Below are 21,705 nucleotides of genomic sequence, written 5' to 3'. Positions count from 1 at the left end.
CATTGAGAATGTACTTAATTCTTTAGACAATAAATTACAGGTAACTGGCATATTTTGCGATCTGCCAAAGGCATTTGTGTAAATCACAGTAAACTTTTAAGTAAATTAGAATATTATGGTGTAACAGGAAATGATGAAAAATGGCTCAAATTCCAAATCTACATCAGAAAACAAAGGGCGTCAATAGGAAAGAGACTTGTATAAAGCTGTCAGGCATCATCCAACTGGGAACCAATAACATGTGATGTCCCCCAAGGTCCAATCAAAGGGCCCTTACTTTTTCTATCGTATTTCATTTACCTTTCATCAGTAACATTACCAGAAGCTGTATTTGTTTTGTTTGCGGATGATACAAACATTACAGTAAATAGTAAATCAAGTGTAGCCTTAGAAAGATTGGCTAACGAAAGTTTCATGCATGTTAATAAATGGTTCCTAGCCACCCCTCTGAGACTAAAACTTGAAAACATATACTTTATGCAGTTCAGAACTAGTAAAATGTTTCCTGCCATTATAGGCCTAAAATAGGACAACAAGCCGATAGAAGAAGTTTGCAGTGATAAATTCTTGGGATTACAGCTTGATAATAAATATATCTTGTGGGAGTATACCACAGAACTGTTGACACACCTAACAAAAACTCTATCTGCCATGCAAATGTTGTTAGACATTGGTGGTATAAAAATAAAAAAGCTAGCCTTCTATGCTTACTTCCATTCCATAATGTCATACAGGATTATTTCCTGGGGTAACTCATCAAGGTGAGCGAAAGTTTTCAAAGCCTAAAAACATGCCATACGAATTAGTTATAGTGTGAACTCAAGAAAATCCCTCAGTGGGATGGGTAAGGAACTACTACTTCCCAGTACATTTCTTTTTCCTTAATGTAATTTGTCATTAGAAAATCCTTTTTTTCCCAAACCAACAGCTCAGTTCATGAAATCAGTTCTAGAAATAAAAATATTTTGCACAAAGATTTAAAATCACTTACTTTGGTTCAGAAACTTGGTCATTATTGAGCAATACACAGTTTTTTTTTACCGATTCCATATCCACAAGGGCTGTTTCACTGGGGTCACTGGCAAGTACATTTGTATAACTGGTCTTATTTTGTAAATATGTATTGTGTATTCCTGTTTTCTGACATGTTCCTCATCTCAGAGGATTTCCTCACTGCAGATCTATTGGAACGAAAAGTACAACTAATATCACAAAATATTAAGTTATAAAGCTTCTGAGTATCATAATAAAATTCTAGCAATATATCAGTTTATTGAAGACATTGATAGTATGTAGAAACGTTAAAAGTTACAATAAATAAATGTGCTGTGTTATAAATGTGCTAAAAGAAATATTCTTTGTTATAACTGTAGACATGTCAGCAGATTAGGTAATCGAAGTTTCTGTGATCAGAACGAACGGAAGTCATATGTAGCAACTATAAAGAGTTTTTATATTCTTATCGTTTGGCTTTTATGTTACTTGGGCAGGCCCTCGTTTTTCGTATGATGTAGTACTCTGGGCCGCTTGGCTGTTTTATCCATGGAGGTACTTACCTCCATGGTTCGTCGACTATTTTAAGTATCTCTGGCCGAATGGAAATAAACATAATGATTCAGTGACAAGTGACGCGCCGAATAACGTGCACATGATCAACCTTGAACGCATAACAAGTCACGTCGGTCAATAAAAAAAAAAAATGTTTAATTTTTTTGGAAGTAAACCAACTGTCAAAGGTATGTAAGATCAAACACTTAACGTTGGATTCAATGCTTCGATCGCATAGTGCTGATCGGGAAAGTTTACTGGCTATAAAAATAAAATTTTAAATCATGTCAATAGAGTAAATATTTTGTGTAGTATTTCTGCTTAACTGGACAGCGGCAGAATTGATTGTATCCGGCGGTTTGATGTGTCTGAAGCATTGTGTTTCTTTTTTCACAGAGCAACAACGCGAGAATGACAGGGCACTTAGAAAAGTTGGCCGAGATGTTGAGAGAGAAAGAAGACAACTTGAAAGAGAAGAGAAGAAGCTTGTGAGTGTCTATACATGTTAGTGTTATTGTTTTATCTGCTGCGCCTGTGCTTATTTACAGTTGAGTTACAATTGGCTGCAAGAAAAACTTTCAGCATGAAAATCACATTGTGAATTATATTTGTACAGTTTGGCACTAGACCCCATCTATCATATTAACTAGTGTGCTATGAATACTGGAAGGCACTACGTGGAGCATTGGTTAAGACATTTGCCTTGTATTCTAGAGGAAAAGTTAATCTGACCCTTCTGATTTAGGTTTTCTATGAATTACCAAAATCACTTCAGCTAAGTACTGGGGCGGTTTCTTCAATAAGTCCAGGAATGATTCTTTCATCCATCCTTATTTAACAGTGGGTGCACTTTGTTCTATTTCTTGGTATAAATATCATTGTCTCATAAAGTATGAAATAAAAGCATACACATACTAATCATTCTGGGCACTAAGAATGGATGTAAACAAGTTGGAAGTTACTTTCAGTTCAAGTTCTTACACTCCAAAAATCTAGTGTTGTGCTTCCTGTAAGCTTCTGCTTTAAAGATTTTTAATGTTTCCAGAAAATTATTAATGTGGGGCTTCATATTGTGCAAATGTCTTCATTAATTTCAAAATTGAATATGGAAACGTTACCTAAAGTTTTAAACTAACAAGTCTTTTTCATTTATAAATCATTCAGTCATAATGTTCGATAGATCACACCATGATCGAGAGCCTTCAGGAAAGTGGAAAACTTGAATGAAGTAGGAAGGGAAGTCGATACTTTGAAAAAAAATGTTATCTTCCACCTTATACCTAAAAGATGAGGTTTGTCTTATGTTGGTATATTATTTACTTGATTACAGTGATATGTTGCTAAGAAAATTGTTACCTGTGCCTGCAAATACAGAGCCATATTGACAGGCATTACTATTTTTCATGGCTAAAGAGGCACAATTGATGCTAGTGATTGGTTTTGCTCAGTGATGTGATGTTAATAGCTTTTTCTGCGTATTTTCAGTTTGGTTGTTGGTGTAGCCAACAAATGTAAAAGCAAAAAACCAGGCCGTAGCAACAGACTGGTCTGTAGCTTAACCTATTTCGACAAAATTGTCACTGATATTTTGTTACAGTCACTATGTTGTTTACAACTTTGTTCCTACGTCCCTCATCAAAGCCAATGAGTAGTGTCAAATATTTCTCTTTCGCTTTTCATCCAGCTTTACAATGAAATCTGCTACATCCTTGTAGTTCATAGAACTTGTCAATACTTGAATCTTGATAGTCGGATAAATTTTAGAAAGATTGACTTCTGACAAAAGTCTTTCATTTGAATTGGTTGGTATTTACAATTTTTTACTTTGTTAGATGGATGTGTGTTGAATACCTATGCAGTAGAATACATGCTCTGCTCTGAACACTAGAGTAGGAGGCATCATCTACATCAAAGTTTTAGTCTGTGTATTGAGATTGTGTGCACCACAGTTCAGCTGAAATTATTGTCAGCAAAAAAAAAAAAAAACTGTTAAGAAGTAATTACATTGAAAAGTGAGTACAATACCATTATCTCATAATAATGAATTGCTGCATGCAGGAGAATTTCATTCTCTGGATCCAGAATACACAATCCAAGTTAACCTAAATAATGCTCAGATTAGATTAGTACTTGTTCAATAGATAATGAATACGACACTTCGTAATGATGTGGAATGTGTCAGGTTAATAAAAGGTGTCTATACAAGAAGATATTACATTACACAGAATATTACATGACATTTTATTTATTTTTTTGTGGGGGTGGAGAAATTACCCACTTACTATATCCAAAAATTAATCTAATAAGTAGAAAGAGTTGCCATTCAGAAATTCTTTTAATTTCCTTTTAAATGCTATATGGCTATCTGTCAGACTTTTGATGCTATCAGGTAAGTGACCAAAGACTTCTGAGCCAAAGTTAGATTTAATCTTGAGTAGTGAAGATCATCCTTTCTCCTAGTGTTGTAGCCATATACACTGTTATTACTTTTGAATTTGTTCGGATTGTTAATAACAAATTTTGTGAGTCTACAGTGAAGATCCTTAGCTCTTTAAATAAGTGTCTGCAGGATGATCTTGGATGAGCTCCAGCAATTATTCTGATTACATGTTGTTGTGCGATGAACACACTTATACTCAATGATGAGTTACCCCAGAATATGATGCCATATGAAAGCAGAGAATGAAAGTAGGCGTGGTAAGCTAATTGACTGAGATGTATATGACCCTAATAGCATAAGTAGCTGAACTCAAACGTTTCAGCAGATCTTCAGTGGTTTTTTAACCCCTCATCAATGCATACACCTAGAAATTTTGAATATTCTACCTGGCTACCAATTTCTGATTGAAGTCTATATTTATTAATGGTGTCATTCCATTTACTGTGTGGAACTGTATATACTGTGTTCTCTCAAAGTTTAATGAGAGCCCATTTGCTGAAAACCACTTAATGATTTTCTGAAAAACATCGTTTACAATTTCATTAGTTAATTTTTGTCTGTTGGGTGTGATAGCTATACTTGTATCATTGGCTAAAAGTACCAGCTTTGCATCTTTGTAATTATAAAATGGCAAGCCATTAACATATATTAAGAACAGCAGAGGACCCAGGACCGAACCTTGTGGCACCCCATTCTCGATTGTTCCCCAGTTTGAGAAATCACCAGTTGTTTGCATATAATGTGAACTGCTTATTTCAACTTTCTGCACTCTTCCAGTTAGGTATGATTTAAACCATTTGAGTGCTGACCCATTCATACCACAGTATTTGAGCTTATCTAGAAGTATTCTATGATTTACACAATTAAAAGCCTTTGAGAGATCACAAAAAATTCCAAAGGGTGATTTCTGGTTACTGAGAGCATGTTCAGAAATGATTAATTCTATCTCTTGATTCAAATAAAATTGTAGGTTATTAATATTCCATTCTTTGACAAGAACGACAGTGGAAATACTAAATTCAAAGTAAAAGTAGAATGGGATGTTAGATCAAGCTGTAACAGGCAAAGGGCATCACTGGCATCGGAACATAGAACAGTTCACCTGTTTTGGTGTGACAGCATGTGGGAAAACTGCGAGATGCCGACAGATGAAGAATCTCCATATTTGCAGCTGATAATAACTTACTGTCCAGCTATAGCTACAGCTGCCTCTACATTTGTGCTCTGCAAGTCATCTTTTGGTCATTAATTTCTTGTAGTGCTGAGTCAAAGCTCATATAAATTTATGTATGTGTGGTGTCTGCTCTTTTGGACACCATACTTGATTCCGCAACTGTACATACGCATGATGAAATGAAATATTTTCTGACATCAGTGTGATTGGGCATTGAAATTAATTCAGTAGCAACAAGTGAAAATTTTTGCCAGACTGGGACTTGAACACGAATTTTCCACTTTACACAAGTGGTCACGTAACCACTCGATTTCTGCCCGATCCAAATTCCCAACTTGTAGGACACTTCTTACGTAACACCCGCTGTCCACCGTAGTAGGGTTGGACGGAAAGTGTGCTCTGGTGGCCAAAGCAGTTAAGGCGACTGCTTGCATAAAGTGGAAATGCTGTTTTGAGCCCCAGTATGGCACAAATTTTCACTTTTAGCCTTTGAATTAATTTCAATGCCCAGTTGTGGCCCATGCCAGAATTTATTTCATTTCATACTTTATAAATTTGTTAAATGATGTTGTGTTCACTTTTAGCTTCAACTGTTTTATTATACTATTGCAGTTACAGTTTCTGTATCATTTTCAAGCATTTGCAAAGCCATAACACAAGGTATTAAGAAAAATGTAATATGCTAATAGAAGCATGTACAACAAATTTGCAGTTTGACATTTATATACTTAAAAGATAAGATGTTAAGCTATAAAACAGAAGTGCGTTAAATATTGTGTTCTTGTTGGGCTGTACCACTCCCTGATCATAATATAGTCAATTAATGTTACCAGTCACATGAGTAGATTTGTTGCTCACGTGCAAGTATGGCTGACTAATCACTTTTTGATATTCATATGTCTTAACTTATCTCTGCCCCACATTGATTTCAACCTGCATTTCTATGCTTTAATGTAATATCAGATCATGTAAGTATACATATGTTAACAAGCTGCAAATTTATTGTGCAAATATGCACCTCAGAATCAAGCATGATGCCATTGCTTATACAAAGAATAAATGTGACATAACAAATAGTGAAATAAAGTGGATAGCATCCTGTCATCCCCTAAGGTCTATATTATGTTCTACCATAAAGTAATGGTGCATCCCATTTACTTAGATTCACACTGGACTCATTCAGGAGGACGACAGTTCAATCCCGTGTCCGGCCATCCTGATTTAGGTTTTCTGTGATTTCCCTAAATCGCTCCAGGCAAATGCAGGGATGGTTTCTTTGAAAGGGCACGGCCGACTTCCTTCCCTGCCCTTCCCAAATCCAATGAGACCGATGACCTCGCTGTCTGGTCTCCTTCTCCAAAAATCAACAACAATATCATTTACTTAGATTGGAATAAATTACCTAGAGAGAGAGAGAGAGTCTGTAACTCACTACCATCAATTTATGGGCTTGGAAGAGCTTGTGTTGCAACAAATATGGCAGCAAGCACTTGAAGCTATGTTTTTAATAAAGACTTTTTGCCACAGGAAATGGAAATTAAAAAAATGGCCAGAGAAGGAAACAATGAGGGATGTAAGTTGCTGGCGAAACAGTTGATTCAGCTACGAAAGCAGAAAAATAGGACATACGCAGCAAATAGTAAGGTATGTGCTGTTATGCTAATTTTTCCTAAATTATAATTAAATTCATATAGTCTCACAGAAATGTCTGTTGAATTCCTGAAAAATATGTTGGGAACTGAATATATAGAATTCTTTTAAGTGCAGTATTTCTAAGAATTAAAAAAGAGGCTACATCTTGTTGTCATCTTTGTCTTTAGTCTGAAGACTAGTTTGATGCAGCTCTCTTGGTTTGTTTATCCTGTGCAAGTATCTTAATATCAGCATAACTACTGCAGCAGACATCTCTTTGAACTTGGTTGCTGTGTTCATGCCTTGATTTCTCTCAAAAAGTTGTACTCCCCATACCTCCAGCTGTTGCAAAATTAGCTAATTTTTTAGTGCCTGTGGCTAAGTTCTGTCAATGTATGCCTTCTTTTTGTCAAGTTTATCTCCTTGATTTATCACTTCATTAGGTATTAGATTTGCCCATCCAAGCTGCAGCATATTTCTATGACACCACATTTCAGAAGCTTCTATTCTCTTCTCTTATGTACTACTTATCGCCCAGATTTCATTCACAAATAAAGTAAAAAATACTTTCTAACACAGCTGTTTATTTTTTATGTCAATATATTTCTGTTCTCAGAAAAAAATTTCTTGCTACTTCCACTCTGCAATTTCTATTCTCTTTATTTTTGCCATTATCAATTATTATTCCTCCCAAATACCAAATTCATCCTCTACTTTTAGCATGTATATTCCGATTAAAATCACTTTGTGTCTAACAGAATGCAATGGCAGGGAACAATGTTACCAGCATGCAGCTAGTCACACTACACAAGATGCTGCACATACTTGCAGAATATGGAGCACTGCTATCATTTGGCACGTCAGAAAGAACTGAGATTGAATTCCGGCTGGCTCCTACCACACAGCTTGCTGAAATGTGAATAACAAAGTATTTTTAATTGGAGTACAATTTTACCATCTGATTCATATATCATCTTGCTTCATTCAGCTGCATTTTATTGCCCCTATTCTTCTGTTATTGATGTTCTTTTTGGTCAGAGACTATCTATAAACTACGCAATGAGTTTTGTCCAAATTTTCACAGCCAAATGATGAGTGGGAAATGGACAACTAGGTTATCAAATTTACCAGCATGAAGTGTAGATTTGGAAAAGAATATTTAATTACTGTAAGTCTAAAATAACTGGGGTATTTAATAAACACTTAATTTGTGATTTGAGGTTAAATTGAAACAGCTGCTGCCAGTTGTGTAAATGAATTGTCAAAAAGTTAATCTCTTCAAGGCCCAGCATTAAAAGTTACCGAGCAGCATGGTGCAGTGGTTAGCTCACTGAACTCAAATTCTGTAGAATGATGGTTCAAATACCCATCCAGCCATGAGGATTTAGATTTTCTGTGATTTTCCTAAATTATTCCAGGCAAATGTCAAGATGGCTCCTTTGAAGAGGGGAAGATTTCCTTCCCTATCCTTTCATAATCCGAGCTTATGCTCCGCCTGTAATGACTATGCTGTTGTTGGGGCATTAAAATGTAATCTTCCTTCTGTCATTCCAGTTGTTTCAGCTTCTCCAAGTTCTATCTCTTTAAGTTCCAATCTTCTTGAAATTTCTTCATCATTAGTCTGCATATCATAACAAATAAAGGTGAAAGTCCGCATTCCCGTCTGGTTTTGTATTATATATTCTGTCTGAAGCCTTCTGGTGTCTCCAGGTCTCCATGTATACAGCCTCCTTTCATAATTCTTAAACCACATGTTAACATAAATTAACTTATGCTCTCTCTGAAATTCTACTAGGCTGATCCCTCCCTCACCCCTTTCCACCATTCCACAGTCTTACACTTTCTTTTCTTGCCTTTTGTCTCTATCAAATTCCACTTCCTCTTCAAGGTAAAATTTTTGTGAGCCTTAACATATTGAATAATTTTTTAATCATCATCATAATTGTCGTCATATTCTCCTCCTCCTTTTCCTCATTTTTCATCTGTAAAGTAAGGTGTGTGTACTTGTACTAATGTGGTGATCATGGCTTTGTGTGTATCTGACTATGAAACATCTTCACTGTGCTGCCAGTAGTAATTCACCTACATCTCTTGGATTGCCCCTATTTGATTTTGTGTTGATGAAACTTTGCTCATCTGACTAGAAATCACAATATTTTGTGTTAGCAGAAGAGCCAACACTGTGCTACGAGTGGAGGCCGAAATGCACGCATTTTAGCTCACGCAGACTGGTGTGAGGAGGGAAGAACTATACTGACGTGAGGTCTGGAACATGACAAGGAATGAGAATTCAGAAAGCGGACGTAATTAGTTTGATACTTAACTTTAATCCATTAATGATGAACGTCACTCTTGACGGTACATGATTCACAATATTATCTGTTCAGAATACATTCTTGAAGATAGTACCCTTTTTTTTTTCATCAGTCTACTGACTGGTTTGATGCGGCCCGCCACGAATTCCTTTCTTGTGTTCCTGTGCTAACCTCTTCATCTCAGAGTAGCACTTGCAACCTACGTCCTCAATTATTTGCTTGACGTATTCCAATCTCTGTCTTCCTCTACAGTTTTTGCCCTCTACAGCTCCCTCTAGTACCATGGAAGTCATTCCCTCATGTCTTAGCAGATGTCCTATCATCATGTCCCTTCTCCTTATCAGTGTTTTCCACATATTCCTTTCCTCTCCGATTCTGCGTAGACCCTCCTCATTCCTTGCCTTATCAGTCCACCTAATTTTCAACATTTGTCTATAGCACCACATCTCAAATGCTTCGATTCTCTTCTGTTACAGTTTTCCCACCGTCCATGTTTCACTACCATACAATACTGTACTCCAGACGTAGATCCTCAGAATTTCTTCCTCAAATTAAGGCCGGTATTTGATATTAGTAGACTTCTCTTGGCCAGAAATGCCTTTTTTGCAATAGCGAGTCTGCTTTTGATGTCCTCCTTGCTCCGTCCGTCATGGGTTATTTTACTGCCTAGGTAGCAGAATTCCTTAACTTCATTGACTTCATGACCATCAATCCTGATGTTAAGTTTCTCGCTGTTCTCATTTCTACTACTTCTCATTACCTTCGTCTTTCTCCAATTTAGTCTCAAATCATACTGTGTACTCATTAGACTGCTCATTCCGTTCAGCAGATCATTTAATTCTTCTTCACTTTCACTCAGGATAGCAATGTCATCAGCGAATCGTATCATTGATATCCTTTCACCTTGTATTTTAATTCCACTCTTGAACCTTTCTTTTATTTCCATCATTGCTACCTCGATGTACAGATTGAAGAAGGCTACAGCCTTGTCTTACACCCTTCTTAATACGAGCACTTCGTTCTTGATCATCCACTCTTATTATTCCCTCTTGGTTGTTGTACATATTGTATATGACCCGTCTCTCCCTATAGCTTACCCCTACTTTTTTCAGAATCTCGAACAGCTTGCACCATTTTATATTGTCGAATGCTTTTTCCAGGTCGACAAATCCTATGAAAGTGTCTTGATTTTTCTTTAGCCTTGCTTCCATTATTAGCCGTAACGTCAGAATTGCCTCTCTCGTCCCTTTACTTTTCCTAAAGCCAAATTTATCGTCACCTAGCGCATTCTCAATTTTCTTTTCCATTCTTCTGTATATTATTCTTGTAAGCTGCTTCGATGCATGAGCTGTTAAGCTGATTGTGCGATAATTCTCGCACTTGTCAGCTCTTACCGTCTTCGGAATTGTGTGGATGATGCTTTTCCGAAAGTCAGATGGTATATCGCCAGACTCATATATTCTACACACCAACGTGAATAGTAGTTTTGTTCCCCCAATTATTTTAGAAATTCTGATGGAATGTTATCTATCCCTTCTGCCTTATTTGACCGTAAGTCCTCCAAAGCCCTTTTAAATTCCGATTCTAATACTGGATCCCCTATCTCTTCTAAATCGACTCCTGTTTCTTCTTCTATCACATTAGACAAATCTTAACCCTCATAGAGGCTTTCAATGTATTCTTTCCACCTATCTGCTCTCTCCTCTGCATTTAACAGTGGAATTCCCGTTGCACTCTTAATGTTACCACCGTTGCTTTTAATGTCACCAAAGGTTGTTTTGACTTTCCTGTATGCTGAGACTGTCCTTCCGACAATCGTATCTTTTTCGATGTCTTCACATTTTTCCTGCAGCCATTTCGTCTTAGCTTCCCCGCACTTCCTATTTATTTCATTCCTCAGCGACTTGTATTTCTGTATTCCTGATTTTCCTGGAACATGTTTGTACTTCCTCCTTTCATCAATCAACTGAAGTATTTCTTCTGTTACCCATGGTTTCTTCGCATCTACCTTCTTTGCACCTATGTTTTCCTTCCCAACTTGTGTGATGGCCCTTTTTAGAGATGTCCATTCCTCTTCAACTGTACTGCCTACTGCGATATTCCTTATTGCTGTATCTATAGCGTTAGAGAACTTCAAACGTATCTCGTCATTTCTTAGTACTTCCGTATCCCACTTCTTTGCGTATTGATTCTTCCTGACTAATTTCTTGAACTTCAGCCTACTATTCATCACTACTATATTGTGATCTGAGTCTATATCTGCTCCTGGGTACGCCTTACAATCCAGTATCTGATTTCAGAATCTGTATGACCATGATGTAATCTAATTGAAATCTTCCTGTATCTCCCGGCCTTTTCCAAGTATACCTCCTCCTCTTGTGATTCTTGAACAGTGTATTCGCTATTACTAGCTGAAACTTGTTACAGAACTCAATTAGTCTTTCTCCTCTTTCATTCCTTGTCCCAAGCCTACATTCTCCTGTAACCTTTTCTTCTACTCCTTCCCCTACAACTGCATTCCAGTCGCCCATGACTATTAGATTTTCGTCCCCCTTTACATACTGCATTACCCTTTCAGTATCCTCATACACTTTCTCTATCATACGCACCAGCCAGTCCTGTTCCAATCCGGCCAAATGTGTTACATGTGGCACGGATGCCCATGAGGGTGCTTGTCCACCTCCATCCCCTCACTGCATCAACTGTATGGGTGACCACGCTGCTTCCTCTCGAGATTGCCCCGTTTTTAAGGACGAAAAGCTCATCCAGGAAATAAGAGTGAAGGAAAGGGTGTCGACCTTTGCTGCTCGAAAATTATTCGCCAGTCGACAGCCCACCGTGCCTCAGACAGGAAAATACAGCACTGTCCTTGCTTCTCCTCGGCCAACAAAGGAGGCGGCCACGCAGACTTGCGACCTCACCTTTAGTGCCACGGTCGTCAGATCGGCCAGCGCAAAGATCGCCTGTTCAACCTCACCACTTTTGCCTGCCCACTCTATGGTTCACCCTTCGTCGGGTTCTGCTAATCTCGAGCCCAAAAGTCAGACACCAAGTCTTCGAAAAAAGAGCATACTCGTGAAGAGTTTTTACGTACCGCAACTTCACAACCATCGGTTCCTCCTTCATCTAAACATCATACTTCCAAGAAGGCTACAAAGAAACCCAGTTCCTCTCCTTCTCCGCCAAGGCGTGTCCCATCTACAGCACCACCTGGCGGAAATCGCCCTCGGCCGTCTTCTGTGTCGCCGAGGCACACTGCTGGTGGCCGCTCAACCGGCCGATCGCTGGTGGCTGGAGCTGCTCCTGACCAACCTATGGATAGGATCTTCTGCCTTCGGCTGAATGCCACTCCATGCTGTCGGTCGCAAGCTCTGAGCAGTCGTTGAGTTGACAGCACCCTTGGTCACATTCCTTCATTTTCTGTTCACCCTATGTCCATTATCCACTGGAATATCAGTGGCATTCGAGCCAATCGGGATGAATTGTCGATCCTCTTACGATCCTACTCGCCGGTCATCTTCCGTCTTCAGGAAACAAAGCTGCGTCCCCATGACCGCTTTGTTCTCCCTCATTTTCAGTCCGTCCGATATGACCTCCCCTCTGTTGAAGGCACTCCCGCCCATGGAGGACTCATGATTCTTCTCCATGATACTCTCCATTATCACCCAATCCCCTTAAACAGTTCCTTCCAAGCTGTCGCCGTCTGCCTTTCCCTCTTTGGATACATGTTCTCTCTTTGTACTGTATACATTCCATCGTCCACACCAATGGCACGAGCTGATCTCCTTCATCTTCTTGGTCAGCTTCCACCCCCCTATTTGCTGGTTGGGGACTTCAATGCCCACCACCCGCTTTGGGGATCTCCACATCCTTGTCCACGTGGCTCCCTATTGCTAGACGTCTTCCACCAAGGGGATCTAGTTTGCCTCAACACTGGGGTCCCCACATTTTTGTCTGCCTCCACGACAAATTTATCTCATTTGGACCTTGCGGTTGGTACTATTCCGCTAGCTCGGCGCTTCGAATGGTTCGCCCTTGATGATACACACTCGAGTGACCACTTTCCATGTGTCCTTAGACTGCAGCCTCAACTGCCATATATGCGCCCGCGACGCTGGAAGTTTGCCCAAGCCGATTGGACACTTTTTTTCGTCTCTAGCGACATTCGATGACCGTCGCTTTCCCAGCGTCGACGATGAGGTCACACATATTACCGACGTTATCCTTACAGCTGCGGAACGTTCAATACCACGCACCTACGAATTGCCCCGGCGCCCCCCAGTTCCTTGGTGGAACGAGGCATGCCGTGACGCAATACGTGAGCGGCGACGTGCTCTTCGCATTTTCCGTCACCATCCTACTTTGGCCAACTGCATCCGCTATAAGCAGCTCCGTGTGCGATGCCGTCGCGTCATCCGCGATAGCAAGGAGGCAAGCTGGAAATTCTTTATTAGCTCATTTAACACCTTCACTCCCTCCTCGGAAGTTTGGAGTCGGCTTCAACGGTTCTCAGGTGCGCCTAGTTTCTCCCCGGTCTCTGAGCTCACTGTTGCGCATGATACATTAGTGGACCCCGTCGCAATTTCTAACTCATTGGGTCAGCACTTTGCTGAGATTTCGAGCTCTTCCAATTACCCGCCAGCGTTTCTCCTGAAGAAACGTGCAGCGGAAGCGCGACCTCTTGCTTTCTCCTCTCCAAATCGCGAAAGCTACAATACTGTTTTCTCTATGCGGGAACTCCAACATGCACTCTCTTCTTCTCGCTCCTCCGCCCCAGGACCGGATGGTATCCACATCCAAATGTTGCTGCATTTATCAACCCATAGTCTGCGTTACCTCCTTCGCCTTTATAATCGAATTTGGACCGACAGTACTTTTCCCCGACGATGGCGGGAAGCTGTCGTCGTTCCTGTTCCGAAACCTGGAAAGGACAAACATCTCCCCTCTAGCTATCGCCCCATTTCTCTCACGAGTAGTGTCTGTAAGGTTTTGGAGCGTATGGTGAATTACCGTTTAGCTTGGTGGCTGGAATCCCACAGTCTTTTAACACCTGCCCAATGCGGATTCCGAAAGCATCGTTCTGCAGTTGACCATCTTGTTGCTCTCTCCACTTATATCATGAACAATTTTCTCCGGAAACGCTAAACAGTAGCAATATTTTTTGATCTGGAGAGAGCATACGATACCTGTTGGAGGACAGGCATCCTCCACACACTGTTCTCTTGGGGCTTTCGAGGTCGGCTGCCCCTTTTTCTTCGCGAATTTATGGCAGAGCGCACATTTAGAGTGCGGGTGAACACTACTCTCTCCCGTACTTTCTCCCAAGAAATCGGGGTACCCCAGGGCTCCGTGCTGAGTGTTGTACTGTTTGCCATTGCCATCAATCCAGTTACGGATTGTCTCCTTCCTGATGTCTCGGGCTCCCTCTTTGTGGACGATTTTGCGATCTACTACAGCTCTCAACGGACCAGCCTTCTTGAACGATGTCTTCAGGGATGTCTCGATCGCCTCCACTCTTGGAGCATCGAAACCGGCTTCCGGTTTTCTCCCAGTAAGACCATTTGTGTTAATTTTTGGCGACGTAAGGAGTTTCTTCCACCCTTCTTACATCTAGGACCTGTCAACCTTCCGTTTTCAGACGTCGCTAAATTCTTGGGTCTTATGTTTGACAGAAAACTATGCTGGTCCTCCCACATTTCGTATCTTTCGGCTCGCTGTCTGCGATCCCTCAACACCCTCCGTGTCCTGAATGGTACCTCCTGGGGAGCGGACCGAGTGGTCCTTCTCCGCCTCTATCGCGCCTTAGTGCGCTCGAAATTGGACTATGGAAGCATAGTCTACTCCTCTGCTCGGCCGTCTATTCTTCGGCGTCTCGACTCTATCCACCACCGTGGATTACGTTTAGTGTCTGGAGCTTTTTACACCAGCCCTGTGGAAAGCCTTTATGCTGAGACTGCTGTACCTCCGCTGTCCAATCGGCGAGCAGTCATTCTGAGCCGTTATGCCAGCCATCTGTCTTCCATGCCTGCTAATCCAGCCCATGACATATTTTTCGACGCCTCCTTTGATGTAGGGTATGCAGACCGCCCCTCCTCCCTACTACCACCGGGAGTCCGCTTCCGTCAACTGCTCCATTCTCTTTCCTTCCGCTTTCCTAAAACCTTCTTGACAACTTGGGGCACAGCACCGCCTTGGCTCCGTCCCCGGATCTGCCTGCTTCGTGACATTTGTCGATTTCCCAAGGATGGTACCCCTTCACTTGTTTATCGTCGGGCATTTGCTGCTCTATGTGCACAAATGACGGAAGCCACATTTATTTACACCGATGGCTCGAAAACATCGTTAGGTGTAGGGAGTGCCTATGTTGTTGGCGACACCCCAAATCACTTTCGGCTTCCCGACCAGTGTTCGGTCTATACTGCGGAGCTTTACGCTGTTCTCCAGGCTGTCCACTACATCCGCCGCCATCAGCGGATACAGTACGTTATCTGCTCCGATTCTCTCAGCTCTCTCCTCAGTCTCCAAGTTCTTTACCCTGTGCACCCTCTGGTCCACCGGATTCAGGACTGTCTGCGCTTGCTCCACCTGGGGGGCGTCTCGGTGGCGTTCCTCTGGCTCCCGGGACACGTTGGTATCTGCGGAAATGAGGCGGGCGATATTGCAGCCAAGGCTGCAGTCTCTCTTCTTCGGCCGGCTATTCCATCGATTCCCGTCGCCGATCTACGGAGCGTTTTATGTCGTCGTGTTGTTCATTTATGGCACGCGCACTGGTCGACACTTCCCCAAAATAAATTGCGGGACGTGAAAACTCTTCCTTGTGCTTGGACCTCTTCCTCCCGAACGCGTCGTCGGGAGGAGGTAATTTTAACTAGGCTCCGGACAGGGCACTGTCTTTTTAGCCATCGACATCTTTTAAGCGGCGATCCTCCCCCACTCTGTCCCCACTGCTCTCAGTTGTGGACGGTAAGACACCTTTTAATTGAGTGCCCCTATTTTACTCCGTTACGCGCCCGTCTACAGCTGTCGCCTGATATATCGTCAATTTTAGCAGATGACACGCGATCGGCCGATCGCGTTCTAGAGTTCATTCGTGCCAGTGAAATGACGTCAGTCATTTGAAGTTTTTTTTTGGGACAACCAACCCCCTTCTGTAGTGAATTTTTAAGCCTTCCTTCTGCTTTTAGTTTCTCCAATTTTATGACTTTCGTTCCCATTGCTGCTGGTTTCCGTTTTCGGTTTCCATCCACTTCACTTCACTGACCCCTACTATATCTAGATTGAGCCTTAGCATTTCCCTTTTCAGATTTTCTAGTTTCCCTACTACGTTCAAGCTTCTGACATTCCACGCCCCGACTCGTAGAATGTTATCCTTTAGTTGATTATTCAATCTTTTTCTCATGGTAACCTCCCCCTTGGCAGTCCCCTCCCGGAGATCCGAATGGGGGACTATTCCAGAATCTTTTGCCAATGGAGAGATCATCATGACACTTCTTCAAATACAGGCCACATGTTCTGTGGATACACATTACGTGTCTTTAATGCAGTGGTTTCCATTGCCTTCTGCATCCTCATGTCGTTGATCATTGCTGATTCTTCCGCCTTTAGGGGCAGTTTCCCACCCCTAGGACAAGAGAGTGCCCTGAACCTCTATCCACCCTCTTTGACAAGGCCGTTGGCAGAATGAGGCTGACTTCTTATGCCGGAAGTCTTCGGCCGCCAATGCTGATTATTTATCAAAATTTAGGCAGTGGCGGGGATTGAACCCGGGACCGAAGACATTTTGATTATGAATCAAAGACACTACCCGTAGACCACGGGTACCTGGTACTTATAGTAACTTAATATGGCGCCTTGCTAGGTCATAGCAAATGACATAGCTGAAGGCTATGCTAAACTGTCATCTTTGCAAATGAGAGTATATGTAGACAGTGAACGATCGCTAGCAAAGTCGGCTGTACAACTGGGTGAGTGCTAGGGAGTCTCTCTAGACTAGACCTGCCATGTGGCGGCGCTCGGTCTGCAATCACTGATAGTGGCGACACGCGGGTCCGACGTATACTAACGGACCGCGGCCAATTTAAAGTCTACCACCTAGCAAGTGTGGTGTCTGGCAGTGACACCACACAATATTCCTAGTACCACACTTCATTGTATTTAACTTCATTTAGGTTTCCGTAGCTTAGTATCACAATTAAGGGGTCCAACTCCCCCATAGAAAGGCAATTTTTAATTATATGTCCTTGAATAATCCGTGCTGGAAATCCAAATAGGGAAGTATTTTACCTTTAAAAAAACTTCACCAAAAAGTGTGCTGCCCCCAAAAAGAAATTAATTTGCTGTCTTATATAGGGAAATGTTAGTTTCCTCGTATCAGTAGCATCAAATTATTTTCAGGAGTACTGTAATTAATATACGTGACAAACGACTTGACTGTCATTCTTCTAATGAAGACTTGTGTAATCAACAAATTTTTGTGGTCTTTACAGATACAGAGCATTGGTATACAGAACAAAGCTATGGGAGCAAATGTTGCTCTTGCAGATGCAATGAGTAAAACAGCAAAAACCATGGGTGCTGCCAACCAGTTAATGAAACCAGAACAGGTGGCTGCGGATATGAAGGCCTTTGGCCAAGCATCTATGAAGATGGAAATGACTGAAGAAATGAGTAAGTATAAATGTTAACTTGCATATTTCAAGAACAGCATTTTTATTAATGTTTCAGTTCAGCTGAGCATTTAAGATGGAGGACGTTGCTCAGAATTTAAGAATTATTCTATCACTTTTCTGGTGTTCTTTTTCTGGCCAGCAGTGGTAACTGAAGGAAACAACATGAATACAAAACCATGTACTGCAAGGCAACATTAAAGAGTAACATGTACACATGTTGGAAACACACCAGTTTTGCGTAGCCAATGGGGAAATACTTTTAGAGAGCTAATGAGAGATGTAAAAAAAAAAAATAAAAAAAAATGTGAAAACTGATTTTAAGCATTGAAAATGAAAGTTTTTGAAATTGTTCGCATTTTGTTCCATGTGTCCCAACAGTATGGAATACATAATGCTGGATACAGGTTAACTACATTTGAACATTAGAGGTTAGCTTAAACTGCTGTTACCAAATAGTTTGTAGTAGTATGTGATACACATCATTGGCCTCTGTCTTCTTTAAATACTTTCTGCTTTGTGAGATTGTATTATGATCAATCAATTGCTGAAGAAAAATCTTGTTGCTTGTTGTTCTACTTCAGACTAACTGTAATCACATCCCTCAGTGCTCCCATCATGCCGATGCTGGGTACTGCAATGTTTAGTGGTTGGTGATAAAAGAAACAGTAGTCTGTTTCATTTTAACACTTTGTGCATTGTGATGTGGTATTTATTTTCCCACTGAAAGTCTTTGTCTTCCCTCTGTGTCTCTAATATATTTGAAACCATTAAGAATGCGTACATCATGACCCAAAACCTTCCCACAACTTCAGGGGTTCCAGTTCCATGACGTCATAACCATGGCATTGTTTAAAACTAAACTAAACTCCACCCAAACAGGCCATGAAGGCTGATGTGTCATTCTCAGTCCGCAGGTGTCACTGGATGTGGATATGGAGGGCAAGTGGTCAGCACACTGCTCTCCCAGCCGTATGTCAGTTTATGAGACCGGAGCCGCAACTTTTCAGTCAAGTAACTCCTCAGTTTGCCTCACAAGGGTTGAGTACATCATGCTTGCCAGCAGCACTTGGCAGACTGGCCCGACAGCACTTAACTTTTGTTATCCTACAGGAACTGGTGTTACCACTGTGGTAAGGCTGTTGGTGTGGCATTGTTTATCCAGTGCTAATGGATAGTAGGTGTGTTGATAGCATAGCTGGTCAAAGAAGACAAGTTTTTTTGCTGAGGTTCTGGTAAATTTAGCAATGATTCCACAGAGACTCTCCCATTATTTCAGGGTTACAGGGTGGTCTTCATATATGTAATAAAAACAGGAATATAAGACAACATTTCTTGCAGGATTTGCAAACTCCATTGGTGCAGCAGTTTAGAAACATTAGGAAACCATGTGGTGCTGACCAACTGCAACTCTGTCATATGCTTAAAACATCCTTAAATGAAAGTATTAGAGGGGTGTTTATTAACTCTTTTGTGGTCTTTACGTCAACTTTTGAAATTAAAGATGTTATTTTCCTTTGGGTTGTCATCTTGTGACTAACTGGACGTTGTTTAAGTCCATCTGCCAAGGCAGATTGAAGGGAAAAATGGGTGGTGGGGGGGGGGGGGGGAGGTGGAAGGGGAGGGGGAAGACTGTCAGTGTGTTACAGGGAAGTTGGAAAGCAAGTTCTGGTAGTAAGGTGCTCCTGTATTTTGTCCAGCTCTTCCATGTAGAAATTAATTAAAACAGAGTGTTTTACCATTTTACCAAGTTTAGGGTGCCTTTTCTGGAAGCAAACATATTAAACCCTTGTGTTTTATGTATATTTTTATTCTGCAAATTAAAGGCTGCCTTGATGACATATATAGGCTACATGTGCAACATTTTCTAATTATTTTTATTTTTCTAGTTAATGATACCTTGGATGACATGTTGGATGAATCTGGAGATGAAGAAGAAAGTGAACAGGTTGTGAATAAGGTTTTGGATGAGATTGGCATTGAAATATCTGGAAAAATGGCACAAGCCCCATCAGCAATCCGTGGAAAAGTTGGGGAGAGCTCAAAATCAACGTTGCCTACGGATGAAGAAATTGAAGAGCAGCTTGCAAAATTAAGATCCTAACATGCAAGAAGTTGTGAATATTTGTGCTTCTGCTTGTGTACAGCTTTCTAATATGTTGCCGTCCCAGCCATTTTGCATGTCTGATTGTTATGTTTGTGAGTCTGACAGTTTTGTAAATGAATGTAAATATCACAGAAGTTTTGCAATAAATTTAATTATTTAATTTTTTAATAAAGAATTTTTTGTGGTTTAGTTTTTAAGGACCTGTAAAGTAATTGTTTGTTCATTATTGAAAAAAAAAAAGCACTTCTTGAACACAAGGGTGGTTACTCCCTGACTCACTCCATCCACCTACATACTTCCAAGATGCTCCTGTATCCGTATGGGCTCAGAGTTCAGAAGTGCTTTTACTTTTGTAATATTTTTCTCTTTCCTCACTTTTTTTTATCATCTTACTTTTTCATATTTAGCAAAAAGCCACAGATCCTTAAACTGAGATAGTCATTTGTAAATCATACGACAGTTGCTGGGTGCACTTGCGCTCCTAATGGCAGGTAACCTGATGTAATTATAGGTTACACAGATTCACAGCGGATAGGAAACTTCACTTACCCTTTCGTTCAGTCCGTATCGCTGCCGCATTCACAACTCGGTATGCATTTGAAGCCTAGTTCATGTGGGGAAAGATTAGTCAGAAATTTACATACCAAGATGGTATGGTACCGTATTCACTTTCCAATATCAAATGTAAGGACTGAAAACAAACAACTCTCTCCTCATATTATTCTAATGTGTATCCATCTGTAGGTGACCATGTCATGTTTGCTCTGTATTTACATTATGATTTACACACAGAGTAGTTGCTATTGATTTTTTGCCCTTCACCATCCATTTATTATTATTCTCAATTTCTATCAAAAGGGCAGAGATCTCTTTACCTGCAAAGTCAGACATATCTGTTCATCTACAACTTTCATATTTATGCTTTTCCTTGAATGTTCCAGTAAATAAAATATGCACTATTTTTATTATTATTTCAAATTACTATCTTTGAACTAACTTTTTAGAGGAGTTAATAATATTTTTCCTTACCTTAGAAATCTTTTTTTAATTTTAAGTGCGCTACTAATAAATTTCTACAATAGAATCAACCTCAATCTATACTTTTATTTCAACTTTGCAGTGGACATATCTTCAAGACCCTAATGAACTGGATATACTTCAGCAGCTACTTTATGACATGCGCGAATTTATTTTATTTTACTTTAACGTAAGTTGGGTTTTTAGTCACCAATAAAGTCTGTTACATGTTGGCTGTAATAAAGTCCCATGTAAGTCATACTACAGACATTTAATCATTCAGGCATCTATTTTGCGCTCTAGACATTGCCAGTTAACTGTCTATATCTCCTCTACATGTCACAGAATTTTTGGGTAATCAATAAAACTTCCATAGAAGTGAATACCAGTACTAAATGCTGTTCAAATTAATGGTTCCTTTTTGCACATAATGAAATCTAGAATTATGTTAATTACATCACATTTATGGAAAATAGGACTTGCTAACAAACAGTAAAATTTGCATAGTGGCTTCTAACACAAAATTAGCACCTGAGTTGTGCCTGCAGGGGTTTAGGATTCATTTGCTGGTTAAGGGCTGGTCAGCTCCAGGGTTCGTGAGCTCATGACTGGTAAACACCACCAGTCCTCTGTCACCATAAGCTCTTGGCATGCTTCAGCAACTACTGTGTGGTGTGACAGTGGAGTGTTGTGTGTCACAGGGAACAGGGATCTTTGCTTGACCAACCAGATCGCGATGATGGTAAAAACCTGTATAAAAACCGCTAAATCTCAAGGTGTGCTACCCACTGAACATATGCATGGCT

At 40.6% G+C, this 21,705-nt stretch overlaps 1 protein-coding gene across 1 annotated transcript; it reads left to right on the top strand.

The window, feature by feature from the left end:
* The first annotated feature begins 1,570 nt into the window (after window positions 1-1,570).
* LOC126153037 (charged multivesicular body protein 2b) lies at window positions 1,571-20,040 on the top strand. The gene is made up of 5 exons (XM_049916046.1): window positions 1,571-1,736; window positions 1,945-2,036; window positions 6,690-6,806; window positions 17,596-17,776; window positions 19,665-20,040. Exons 1-5 carry the CDS (start codon window positions 1,700-1,702, stop codon window positions 19,877-19,879), a joined length of 642 nt encoding a protein of 213 aa, XP_049772003.1. The 5' UTR covers window positions 1,571-1,699; the 3' UTR covers window positions 19,880-20,040.
* Window positions 20,041-21,705: the final 1,665 nt, after the last annotated feature.

Source organism: Schistocerca cancellata, chromosome 1 (assembly GCF_023864275.1).
Source record: "Schistocerca cancellata isolate TAMUIC-IGC-003103 chromosome 1, iqSchCanc2.1, whole genome shotgun sequence".
Taxonomy (NCBI): domain Eukaryota; kingdom Metazoa; phylum Arthropoda; class Insecta; order Orthoptera; family Acrididae; genus Schistocerca; species Schistocerca cancellata.
This window is presented reverse-complemented; position numbering and strand designations above follow the sequence as displayed.